The sequence below is a fragment of the Trichoplax adhaerens genome, genomic scaffold, assembly GCF_000150275.1.
Source record: "Trichoplax adhaerens TRIADscaffold_8 genomic scaffold, whole genome shotgun sequence".
Classification (NCBI taxonomy): Eukaryota; Metazoa; Placozoa; class Uniplacotomia; order Trichoplacea; family Trichoplacidae; genus Trichoplax; species Trichoplax adhaerens.
Window position 1 is genome coordinate 2,575,028 of NW_002060950.1, and position 13,628 is coordinate 2,588,655.

The 13,628-nt window shown below is 32.4% G+C and overlaps 1 protein-coding gene across 1 annotated transcript; it reads left to right on the top strand.

Annotated features, from left to right (window-relative positions):
* Positions 1–5,998: 5,998 nt before the first annotated feature.
* TRIADDRAFT_58720 (uncharacterized protein) lies at positions 5,999–8,614 on the top strand (the record flags this gene model as incomplete). Its single annotated transcript, XM_002114619.1, has 9 exons — positions 5,999–6,175; positions 6,946–7,034; positions 7,182–7,344; positions 7,467–7,593; positions 7,667–7,707; positions 7,810–7,918; positions 8,042–8,197; positions 8,280–8,371; positions 8,477–8,614. The coding sequence occupies 9 exons, from the start codon at positions 5,999–6,001 to the stop codon at positions 8,612–8,614; spliced, it is 1,092 nt and encodes a 363-aa protein (XP_002114655.1).
* Positions 8,615–13,628: the final 5,014 nt, after the last annotated feature.

Consider the following 13,628-nt stretch of genomic DNA (forward strand, 5'->3'; position numbering starts at 1 on the left):
TAACTGTTAAGACTCATGATTGTTCTTGACAGCAAACTTCAACTAGGCAATATGAAATCGGATACTTACCTTAATAACGAATATAACACTTGTATAAATATTTAATATTAAGCATCTATTTATGTTAATATTATTTATGGTATGTTGTTAATAAGTTCGTTGCAGTAACTAAATATTTTAATATCCACAAATGATGGCTTTTACTAGATTGGAATGCGAATGGCAATTTAGGCAATCTTTTCACATGCTAAACAACAAGGCTTCCAGCTACCCATGGTTTATAGATTTGTTGGTTATCCAGGCTAAATATGTGTTCCAAAATAAACTAGCTACGCCAACGTATGGAACTCTATCAATAAAATGAGACAGTATCCAATCAGAAATAGAAAATTATACCGCAGCATGTATCCTTATCCCAGACTACAAACGAATTTCTATTTGATATATATAATTAAGGATTACCTAAATTGAGTAGGCATAAAATAAAAGGTAATAATTTGTGCTGCCGGCCAAAACTAAATGGATATAATCATTTATATCATTAAACAATTAACAACAAAGGGACTTTTATTTCTGTTACCTTGTAACTATTGCCTAACGCTGACAGGTAATCCTATTACAATTTAGAAATTGTAAATAAGAAAATTGAAGCGTTATTTGAAAATAATAGCTCTAATTTTTATGTTATTCGGTTATTGAATGCAGTATATTAACCATAAGCGAATTACTGTACTTAAGTAAAATGTACATTATCCATTCAAGAGTAACGTAAAGGTACATTTTAAAATAATACAAAACAATATCAGCTCCAAGTTAAATTAAAATTGGCACGATATGTACTCGCTGAAATTTTCTTTGGATCAGTGCAAAGTTTTTGCCTTCCAGTAACGATGCTGTAGTAAAAATTGTCGCTAAAATACACGGAGAAAATACGGTCTTGTCGTATAATAAATAAAAAAGCTTGATTAATGTACATTTAACCGTACGTAGATTATTGGATATACATCATGCAAAAGTAGATTACAATAGCTCTTATTCATTCAAAAATATAAAATACAGACTTCTTCTCAGTCTCTAGATCGACAGATAAAGATAGCCTAATTTAATTTTAAGAGTACCTGATCACATAGGAGTTTGCGCAAAGGAACTGCAACAGAAAAATAAATGCAAATTCAATAAAATAACATCATTTGGCTATTGGCATATAGAGTTGTTTGGCAGAGCTATAGTCATTAAAATTACAAGAAAAACATGAACTGCCTCTAGTGGAGATCATGCAACAAGGTTAGAATTGTACTTTCACCAACACAGTGTACACTCGTGCTTTCAATACTCTAGGCAAGGCATAGTCAATTACAGCAATCACACCGTGTCATTAAGAACAAAAGTACAAAAAAGCATCATCATCAATTTTAAATCTTACTATGCTTGAGAGGTGGCTTTATAATCCTATCTAGAAATCGATACCATACTACCAAGGCTGGTCCCTAAATTTATCAAGAGGGTCAAAATTTGATTTCATTATTTTAGCACAAATGGCTATCTTTGCAGGAATGGTTGAATACTCAAATACATATAAAATACTAGGATTGTCTTCTTCGAAATAGAAGTATTGATTGCAATCTAATAAGTTCTAAGTATTGACTACGGAGTACAATCAAAATTTATAGTATTCCTTCCATGCCTAGCATCATTTAAGTGAAAGAGTTGTATTGTCATTATCAAAATACCGTGAGGCAGAATCCAATCGTTGTCATTCGAAGTGTTCTCATAATATTATGGTCAGAACCACGTCGTTCTACAACCTGCTGCGCTATGACATCACCCATTCCATTCAATGTTCCTAAAATCCGTTTTGGAAATGGCAGCAAGTCAGATTTGAAACATAACTACAGAGTATGCAAGCTGGTTATTGATTAATTTGCAATAACTATCAAGGAAGAAAATGAATTGTTGACAGCAAGTACTGTATCAGCGAATTGCACTATACGATGCCGGCTACGACCAGCTACGAACTGTTACTTGGTGTTTACATTTTCCTTCACCTATTACAAGCATCCTTATGACGTTAGCATAGTAGATTAGCTAAACACTATGCAGCCATCTATACTATTGAGTTATTGATGCATGGTAAAAATGGATCGATTGCATTGATGTACCTGTAGTGACAATTTGGCCCCAGACTGGATATTTCTGCAAGAATGAGGTGTAAATGCGCCATACTTTCATTGCTCTTCAGAACACACTTCAAGTAGTGATCGATTGATTTGCTGGCTGCTGATGTATAATTTCTGCGTAAGGGATACGTTACAGAATGAGAGGAGTAGCTTTAACCTAAATGGTATTATTTCAATCGTTTTGATCAGATTCATTCAAGTTTTACGAGGTCCATGTCATGTCATGTTGGAGCAGGCTGTTGCAGAGTAGCAGTACAACTTTGCGCTTGATTTTTCACGTTCGTGTGCACTGTGTAGTACAGTGTACAGTACAATATACTGTACCTGTATTGTACAGTACAGTACTGTACAGTACAGTACTGACTACCACAGAGCACTAAAACTAAAAGAAAGTCTTTTAGCAGATTTTCATTTTAGTGGTCCATCAGTCCATGGCCTTGCCCATAGTCTATTATACAGTCTATTGTACACTACTGTACAGTAGATGCAAACTTTCTGAAGTCTGTACAGTGTACAGTATATCAGAATGATTCACCTACTGTATACTTCTGCATGATTCATCAGGTAAAAGCAAGTCTTTTTAGTCGATTTTCATTTTAGTGGTCCGTGACCTTGCCCAAAGTCTATTATAACTGTACAGTAGATCCAAATTTTCTGAAGTCTGTGCATACTCTACAGTATCTCTATAGCAGAATGATTCACCTATACAGTACAGTACAGTACTACTGCTGTCAGTCCTACAAGTACTGCATGATTCATCAGGTATCCAATTTGATGTGGTAAAAAAATAACGTTGGAAGTGGTTGATTCGGTCCATTCTCTTGTCTCTTCTGAACCTAATACCCGAACAAATAATCGCATTTTAAGCAGTACTGTGCACTGTACAGTAGTGTACAATACTGCAGTGAATCGGCTTCAAGCTTGAAGAATAAATCAAGAAATAAACTCATTATTATTTCTTGATTGATTTTAGAGAATAGGCTCAAAACCGTAACGTAATTGGATCCTTGTAAGAAGCAATTTTTTGCCACAACAACGAAACGAACCATGATCTACAGTACAGTACTGTAGTGTACAGTACGTTGATTGATTTTGCTGAGAATACAGTACAGTACAGTATGTACCGTTTACAGTACCTCCCGACAGTATTGACTGTACACCGGTGATACTGTACTCAGTACAGTACAGTGTACAGTACTGTCTCTCGTGTATTGATTGATTTTGCTCAGAATTGACAGCTCCTGTACACTGTACTGTACACTGTACAGTACACTGTACAGTACTATACAGTACAGTAGATACAGTGTATAGTACTGTACAGTACAGTACGTTGCAGTACAGTACACTGTACTGTGACGCTTACAGTACTTTCCCACAGTCTTGATTGCATTGTACTGTACACTGTAACCCAGACTACAGTGTACAGTGTACACTGTACACTGTACAGTGCTGTACTGTACTGTACTGTACACTGTACAGTGCTGTACTGTACTGTACACCGGCGATACTGTATCTCCCAGTATTGTACTGTACTAGGACACGCTCCGGAGTAGAGGAGGCAATAGTGAGTTAATGGGACAACTTACCGACTCAACAGTCCAGTTAGCACCTTGGTCATCCCGACAAGCTAGCGGATAATTAATTGATCAAGAACGCTGCTGCATTCTACTTGCAGCTGGATTGGAAAACTCATTGCAATTGATTGATTGATGAGTAAGATGGATGTACTTGCATCGACTTCAAGCAATAATAATGTCACAACCATGACGGCATTTCCGTTAACGTCTTACTCCAATGATGCGGCAAGTATTCGCGATATCAAGACAGCGTATCATTCAGTTAAATTCGATAGTCCGTCCAGTGATAATGGCAGCGTTTTCTCCGATGTGGTGACTGATGATCGAGGAGATAGGTAAGATGATGCACTTCTCTCCTAATATCATTACCAATTGGAAATGATCATCTACTCTTGGATAGTATAGGCTTATAAATTTCACCATTCACTTGGTCGATCCATGTACAGCAGATGCAACACATTCTAGTTAATATCAACTTGCCAGTTTAATGAATAACGCAATGAATCACAGTACAATTATCAATCATTCAAATTCAAATTGTATACCGTCAATTCTACTTATTGGATCCAATCTTCCAACGACAAGTAAAATTGATTCACATCAACATTATACCCATACACAAGTACAATGTCAAGAGAGTATCTACTTACAATAAGAGGAGATTTGCAATTCGTAAGCAGTAATCGCCCTTGTTCATGATGGATGTTCTACTCGTCAACCGACCAATGATGAACAATTACTGTAACAGAAATCCAGCAAGACGTGATACAATGCTTGCCAAATCGTAATGCTCACAATACAAATTCATGAATCTACTGTATTTCTAGATACATATCCTACTTCATGGTGTCTTATGTGTTTATCAATGTGGAGGATAGTGCAAAATTACTACAAGTTGATGCCATCCTACATTACTAGTCAACATAGAGGTATACGGTACACAGATAGAAATGAAATGGTCACGGCTTGTAGTAATGTACGTACAATAACAAGGGTCTTAAGCTATCCAACATTCCAAGATACTTCTTAACGATTAGGCATAGCATTACTGTAGTTACGATCAAAAATAGATTGTGTAATATGGAGTTGCTGATAGCAAAACGTTTTGATTTAAATCTTGACTACGCGTTTTACCATACTAGAAATTGGCTCTTCCTTTGCTAATCGCAAGAGTACTACTCACACCTTACATTGAAAGTAGAAGATAAGTTGCTTCAGTTTACTTATTGTCATATTGCTCAATACTAAAGGCATTGCCCACTGCAGTGCAGGTCTATTCCACGATGATACTTACAATATAGGAATTTTGAGGATAGCGTACTTGAAACGAATGTATTTTAGAAGTCTTTATCTTTACGTACAGTACGTACACCAGGTAACCGATCAGTTTATCGTAGTGGGTATCATGAAGTTTCTAACGTATGTCTAGACTTAATTCCTTCCATTAGCTTACCAGTACTGATCCTACTGGAATCATATATAATGAGAACATTCAAAATCATTTTTCTATTATTGGACTGTTATTACACCATATCCCCTAGCAAATATCACAACTACACAACTACTCAAGAAATGATACAGTATCTACCTTACCAAGGCATAATTTAGTGCCACATAAACACAATCCAGTCAGGATCAACTTTATATATGACATTAAACATCATCGTTCATACGAAAGATCTTTTGATTCAATTCACTGCTTGATGTAAATAGTCCTACGGTATGTACTACAGTCAGAGAATTCGAAAATATGTCGATTTCTCCATCTGCTAGACGGTAACGGATGATTTTAAATCAACTTGATAGAGTATTAGCTATAATAAAACAGAATCTGACATTAACGCTACAGTAAATGCGAATTAGTATAAATTCTATGCTAATTCGTTTTTATTAATTATACAACGTATATATCATTATTATTGATATCAAGTTATTTCAGAAAATTACCGTAGCATGCATAGGTATTACAAGGTTGTGTTTGTAGACTTTCAAATGATGCAAAGGGAGGGGTTTATTTTAAAATTAGTAGAAGCCGTAAAGGTATTTAGTAGTTTATAAAATTGCTACAAAGATAGAAGCTGTTGGCAAAACTGAATAAACTGACAGTAATACGCATCACTCGTTATACAAGTCTAGTTAATAACTTATCCTAAAGAGCATAGTAGTACAACTTATCGAGTTATATGAAATATTTGTAAATGGATATCTAACGTCAATGCTGTATTTATTCTATTTAGCACAAGTATGGGTATTCAAGTTGATTACAATCCACATGTTTCTGCAGATACGTCTGGCGCCTTCTCGCAGCAAGATAGTAGTGGCTTATCGTCGATATTCGATGTACCTGTAGATCAAAATATCGCTGATGCAACTGTTGCCAACATGGATAATAATAATACTGGGTCAATTATGGCGAATACAGTAAGTAACTGCAGTAAATAGATAATTAGTAAATCTATGTAGCATGATGAACATAGTTTATGGTAAGAGTTAGTTATACCGGTAGTCTTACTCTACATTTGCTCTTTTCAATACTCAAGATGAATTTTTATAGAATCAATTTGAATGTCACTATATGCAACGATATGCTTGATACCTTTACATTATAAGATTACTACAAATTCAATCTCAATTATATCACAGAGAATTCAAGCGCTTTTTGATGTTCGCTTTAAAATCGATACATATTAATCGAAGAAAAAGGGGTATGCAGTTCGTGACCACTACCAGCAGTACAATTGCCGCGCAATTATATGATTTCACACAGTAGAAGTATAATTCAATTGTATGGACTGCAAAATACGACCTTAAATGAGTGAATACCATTTAAATGCATTTCTGGTTAAGATAATCCCATTAATTACGGTATAAGAAATGCTGCTGATTATACAACAATATAAATAGATGATAAAGTTTAAACATAAAATTGATGTTATGAAGCCATATGGTCAAAATATTAAAGTGTGCTATACCTAAATGGCAGCTAAATTAGATAGTGATTGGAAATAATTATACAGAAAGCAACATGTATTAATTTGAAGAGTTATTGGTAACGCTATTATACGTGTTCTATCATGGATATAAATACTTTATAGTCCTGAAACTGTAGTTCTCTACAAAGACTAGCAAACTAATTTACATATTTAACTGTCAGCTTTTATTTTATCTCACTACCTTAAATTTTGCAATAGGGCCCCAAACGCAGAGGAGGCTGGCCAAAGGGCAAAAAAAGAAAGCGAGCCGAACGTAAAAGCGGAGTACCGAAAGCGCCAATGACAGGGTTTATGAACTTTAAAATGACTTCAAATTAATCCCTATTATGAAGATATCTGCTTTGAAAGCTCTATTAGAGTTACTAGAGGCTGATTTTAAGATTTAATATAACGTCATTAAAACATGACATAAAATTTCTTTCTCTCAAACTTAGCTACGTGCGTTTCTTAAATTCTCGGAGGGAACAAGTCAAATCAGAACATCCTAACCTTTCCTTTCCAGAGATAACTAAATTTTTAGGAAACGAATGGAGCAAGATGAAATTAAGTGCTAAGCAGGCACGTTTAGATTTCTTACCATATACGTACAGAAAAAAAGTTATCGAAAACTAAATCATAGAATTACTTACACGTTTCTTCACACTTTGATTAATCTCAACACGTACTAGCTACTTAATTTTTGAATTACTAAAAATTCTTTTCCATTTTTTTGGTTTTAGAAATTTCTGGATGAAGCGGAAGCAGACAAGAGACGATATGTTGAAGAACTGAAAGCTTATCAGTGTAGTGATGGTTACCGATCAGAAGCAAGTAGAGAATCTTCAAAAAAGAGTAAATTATTTACAGGTTAGTTTATATATAGGCAACAGAAGTAAAATCCTTATTCAACACATGCAAAGTATTAATGTAAACTCGATAGGGACTGGAATGAATAGCGCCTATATCGCTAACGACTTTGAGGTAAATTTACAATCCGTTATAATTTCGTAAAGCCAATATCTTGCAACCGGTAAATAGTATCGCAATAATAACGTTTTTGGGTCGTACCACGCACCACTATAGGATGACGAAAGTGACGAACTATTCTGTCGAGTATGTAATCAATACTTTAGTTCGTTACACAACAAGCGCGAGCATATGTTCGGAAGGCAACATTTACAAAATGTAACAAGTAAGTTCATCAGATTGTAACGTATAATTGATACACTGGTATTGCAGTATTTGACATGTTATGCGCTAAAACGTTATACTGCCAGTGGGGTAATAATATGGTGTCTTGTTAATCACTTAACAGACGCAAGCAATTCCCAAAATAATAATAATAGCAACTACGACAATACCACGACGCACAAGTATCAGAAAGCTGTAGATAACGATGAATTTAAACCAATTAGTACCTTGACTCTGTCAATTGATGGCTTACTAGCTGATTTTTATTACCAGAATCAATGTAAGGAACCTACATGATTAGATCCAAGACTTCTAGTAATACTTAACATGCAATATGATTAGCAATTTCTTATACTTAACAGTGCGAGAAAGCGAGATTAAATATTTGAAGAAATCATTGCCAACGAACCAGCGTGTAAATATTCAATTACAAGAACAGGCAGAAAATCTAAAGGTAGAGTTTATACCGCGCACTTTATTTTTAAAAGACTACTTCGAAAGCGGTTAAATTTCGGTTGTATTTTTTCATAACTTTAATCTATGTAATTACTACATTTAGGCGATGCAGCGAAAACTTAATAATGAAATTGCAGCCCTAAAAGAGTACGGTGCAACTTTAAATCAGCACGTAGATTCTCTGAGATTATTGTCAACTCTGTCTTTAGCATCACATTTTGAAAATTATACTTTTCCGTGAATGATAATACAATTTTTGGTTGTACTAATCCGTATTTCGACTGCAAAATCCAGAAATGTCAATTTAAAACTCTTAGCTATTGTATAAAGTCTTATACTGAAAGATAAGCTACTATTTCCAATCTCATTTTTTTAATAATGATGACGTTGGTAATGCGTAATGTGATAAAATTTGATTAGTTAGCTATTGCATTACATAATGCATGCAGGTTTATAGAAAATGTGATTATATTTCAAATTTCATAAATTTGCAGTTTTTTATTTGATTTTTTATCAACGAGAAAATACCGTACTAGTCAGAGAGTATTATCATCAATCAAATTTTTTCTATTGCCGAAAAAGATGATATCTTGTATTTTTTTATGCGATCTTGCAGTCATTTGACTTATAGAACTGTTTGCTGGTTGAATATCGTGAACAACAATTAATTTATTATAATATGATCTACTGCCTCAATGTTAAAGAAATTTACTACTGTTATAAACTTTCGTTACATGCAATGTATTATCATGCAACAACACAGGATTCGTGCTATATCAAAGGTCTCGAGATTTGATTAAATATAAATGTAAATAATGGAGGTCAAAAACTTTTCAGAATCAATTTCTTCTTAGTGTCTATAACATCAATAAGATCAATTTATTTACATTTTACTACAATCAGCTGATCCTTATATAAAATCACGCCTTAGACGATAAAATATTCATCTCAATGTTATTATTTCTTACCGATTGCATAAAAACATTTATTAATGTATTTAATATTTGAAACCATGTCTGTTGTACAGTGAATGCAAGTTATAGCGATATACCATGTCGTTGTAGTAAGGAATAATGCGATATTACTCATTTGATATTAAAAATATCTAATGTTACGAAATATCTTATTTAAGGAAATTTTTTCAATTTGATTCCTATTACTTTTGAAACATGCTAATAAACTACCATTGATTTACCCTTGCATTAGTTTAATCCTAAAATTGGACAAACGAGCTTATTTTTAATTAGCAATTTCGGTTAACTTTAGATTCTATTTGGCTGCTGATTGCAAATGTATAACTTTAATTGCTATATCTTAACACATATAAGTAGTTGCATATACTTATTTAAATATTCACGAACATTACCTACTTTGAGGTACAATTTGTGGTTGCAAAAGATGATATAAATAAGTTCATTGTTGCAAATAGCTATAAAGCACCAGAAAATGATTCTATACAATAAGGAGACACTTTGATCTTCTAAGCTGATATTTGTATCACTCTAATTAAGCAACCTAACTATTAATTATAATCACCAACGGGAATTTCAGGACCAGACCTTTGCAAATATACCGTTTCACAACAGTCCGTCTTCAAATAAATTTGATACGCTATCAATTAATAAGAGTAATTTAGATATTTATATGCATATTATCATGCAGTTACTGCACTACTACGAAACTAGCTCTGTAATACTTACATCTCCGATAATTTTTGAGTTTAGATTATGTTATTCACCTTACTAATAGACTACAATTGCTGATTGTTCATAGAAATTGAATCAACTCTTATACTAAAAGTTTATAACTTCTAAGAGGCAGATTTATACTTTCAAGCCGTAGTAAGAGTGTATAGGAAGCGACAATAAATGCTTATTCGGTCTCCTATTTTATAACATACCAGACGATACTCTACCTTACCTCATTGGAAGATTAATTAATAAAGTAGTTTTTAACTCTATAGGAGGAAATCAATTGCATACATAGAATTTATTTACAAGAGTAAAAGTTTTCGACGGTTAGCTTTCGATAATGTTGCTTAAGATGTACTTCACATGTTTATCCTTTCCGTATTTTCTATAGAAATTATAACGTCAATACCGAAACGCATTTATGTAAATGATATTTTAGAGAGACCAAAGCAATTACAGATAACGATACTAAAATTAAAATACTACTGTTAAAATGTAGCAAATGTAAGCAAGTTAATAATATAGATAACAAAATCTTAATTTTTGTTTATGATTTCTTTATGTTATACTTTTGTAAAGGATGCTATCTATCCGTCTCCTATTTAGTTATATGATATATATCTACTTAATTTCGTTTACTGTATTGCTGGTAGCAGCTGATATCGTATTGCGGAACTAAATCAGTTAACTATATACATAATAAAAACTAACTTTATTTACAATTTCTTTATATTAAACTCGTGTACAGGGTGATTGCTTTGTGTAATATCTAGTAATATTTAAATGCCCACAGAGATTTGTAATAAATGATTATATGTCTATTAGTGTCACCTCTAATGTTTCAAAGGTTTCTAGATAAAGACTTTGTTTATCTTACCCATTTCCTTAAGTTTTCAGTTAGTCGATAAATCGTACCTAATCTGCAAAATTATAAAAATCGCCAGAAAAATTATGCTATTCCATAGGATAGTACGGCTTGTTTTCTTTTAGGAAAGCAGAAGTGCAATAATGAATTGGCCAGCTGGTATTACAAACGTCATAACGTTAATAAACCATCCAGTATTATACAAAGAGCAAATACCGTAAATTTCTACCGCATATTGTGACTGCTTTAGTTATTTAATTTTTTTAAGCGAGGAAATAAAACGCTATGACAGTCCTCATTGAGGCAAGAAATCTTCGGTTTGCAGGTAGATAGGGATGATTGTTGCAGGAAAATTTACTGGTTTTTCCATTATTTGAGTCTCATTTGTACACAAAGATTACATTGACTACATAATTCTTCAAGGTAGATCAATCTTTATTTAAAAAACATTATTCAACAGTAAGACTTACAGCTGATTTCTCTTCCTTATTTGTGCATGCATTTCAATATTTTCAATTTCGAGCAAAGTTTAATAAACATGGATGAGATTTCTAACATTAATTTAAATTATGAAAAGAGCAATTTTACAATCTTCAATATTATAATATACCGATGTAGAATTTTCATTGTACAAAAATCAACGTTAATTCTTATTATTACAAACAATGATAAGCAGCAGTTAGCAGATAAATAGTGTCTAAGGGAATAATAAACGACTTTCAAAATAAGCTGATTGATATCTCTAGTAACGACAGATTCATTATTCATATTTGATTTGAAATATTCGAAAAGCATTACATATCGATTACAGATGGTAATCAGTCACATCGTCTACGAAGAAGTAGACAAATATCTGCAGACATGCAGGAAGTAATGTCTATCAAATTAGATGGTCCAGTGTTTAAATCCAGGCATAAGATTTACTCATCATTAATAATTAATGATATCTATTCAAGCAGAAGGCTGTAATGTCCTATTTCTACACAGAGATAAAATATTTAATCATTGAAGAACTATAAGAAATTTCCATAAGTAACGGGAAATATGATTTTGTTAATCATTTAACATGTAAAAGTAAATTTCTAGAATAAAACTTGATTAACATTTGTCATCAATCATATCATTTATGACTACATTCCCAAAGCTATAACTTTCGTGCTAGTATAGGCGTATTTGATTAAGCAGTACCTGAATGGTTATAATTATATAGAATTTCACGGTATCAAATTTGTGAATATTAAAATTAAATACTGTTCTATCGTACTAGTATTAGATATTAAATATAGCAGGCGTAGCTCAGCTAAATTAATATTAAAAAATGCTATTGAGCCCATAATATAACTTGGTCATGAAGTCGTCTGTTTAACAGTAAAGAACTTTATTTGAAACAACATAATTACTGCAATACTCAATTTTTTTAACTTTGCTACTTTTATCTTGTAATTTTATCATCTTATTAGTCTAGAGACATCTTCTATAGGTGTTAATGATTTACTATATTGCATAGATTAATGGCGATGAACTTTGCTTCTACCATCTAATAATAATTTAATTCATGTATTATTGAGTAGTTGAGAACTTTTGAAATCGTAGGATATCATATTGCATATAAATATTAATATAATAAAACGTTTAAGCAGCTCGTAATTTAACTAAACTTTAGCAGAAAAGATTAAGATTAAAAATAAAATTGATTAGCTTAATGCTAACATTTATATTACTGCATGTGCTATAAATCACGATCTGCTATCTATACTGGTAACCACATATAAGAGTAGATCTGTGTACAGTTCGTCAATTAAAGGTTTTAAGAGTCCAATTCTGATCGTTTGATATTGATTACTAAATTTTGTCATTTTCAAATATTGCAATAGAGTCTAAGAATTAAGCATTAGGAACATGTCATAATATTTTTAAGGATAGCTTCAATCGTTGATAGAATGTCTACTGTCAGCTTTATTTCAATATTATTGAATAAACAAAATTTGAACTTTGAAGGTCACTGGTATAGTGATTAATTTTACTTCAATAGCTTTAGTTAATAAAGATAGCTGCAAATATAAGCTACAAATTTCTCTGATCGCTGATCTAAGCTATTTAATGTTAGGATAGCGACGAGAATGATCCTAACAAATTTTTATTCAATATGACGAGCTATTATCCATCGTAGACTATAATAGAGTAGAGTAAATAATTTATTTTATGCGCCATTTAAATGTACACACATACTGTATTGTCTACGCCATTTGTAACTTTTACAGTTACACTAATGACATGCAACAATTAGTGATATTAATAATTCAATAAGGATATAAAATGTAAAGTTTGACAACTGAAATTGTTATTATTTATTTATTTATAATCCATTCTATAAAGAAGTTACAATGTTGCAGGCGCATTAGTAATCAGCTTAATCCTAGATTGCAACTTTCCCACGAATATAATAATATTCGACTTAATGATGTACCTTCATTGATATGTTACCTCATAATAACATTTTAGAAAATCTTTTAACTGACTCTTTTTGTTGGTGTTACCTCATTTTACAGATACCTGATTTACCCTTATAATAATTAAAGAGATTAATATAATTTCCTATTATCAAATCTACTAAGATTTACAACATTATATTCTCATATTCATTCCATTCTTATGCAAGTTTTATTATTCCACTTTTTTTTTATTCAAGCTCATTCTGT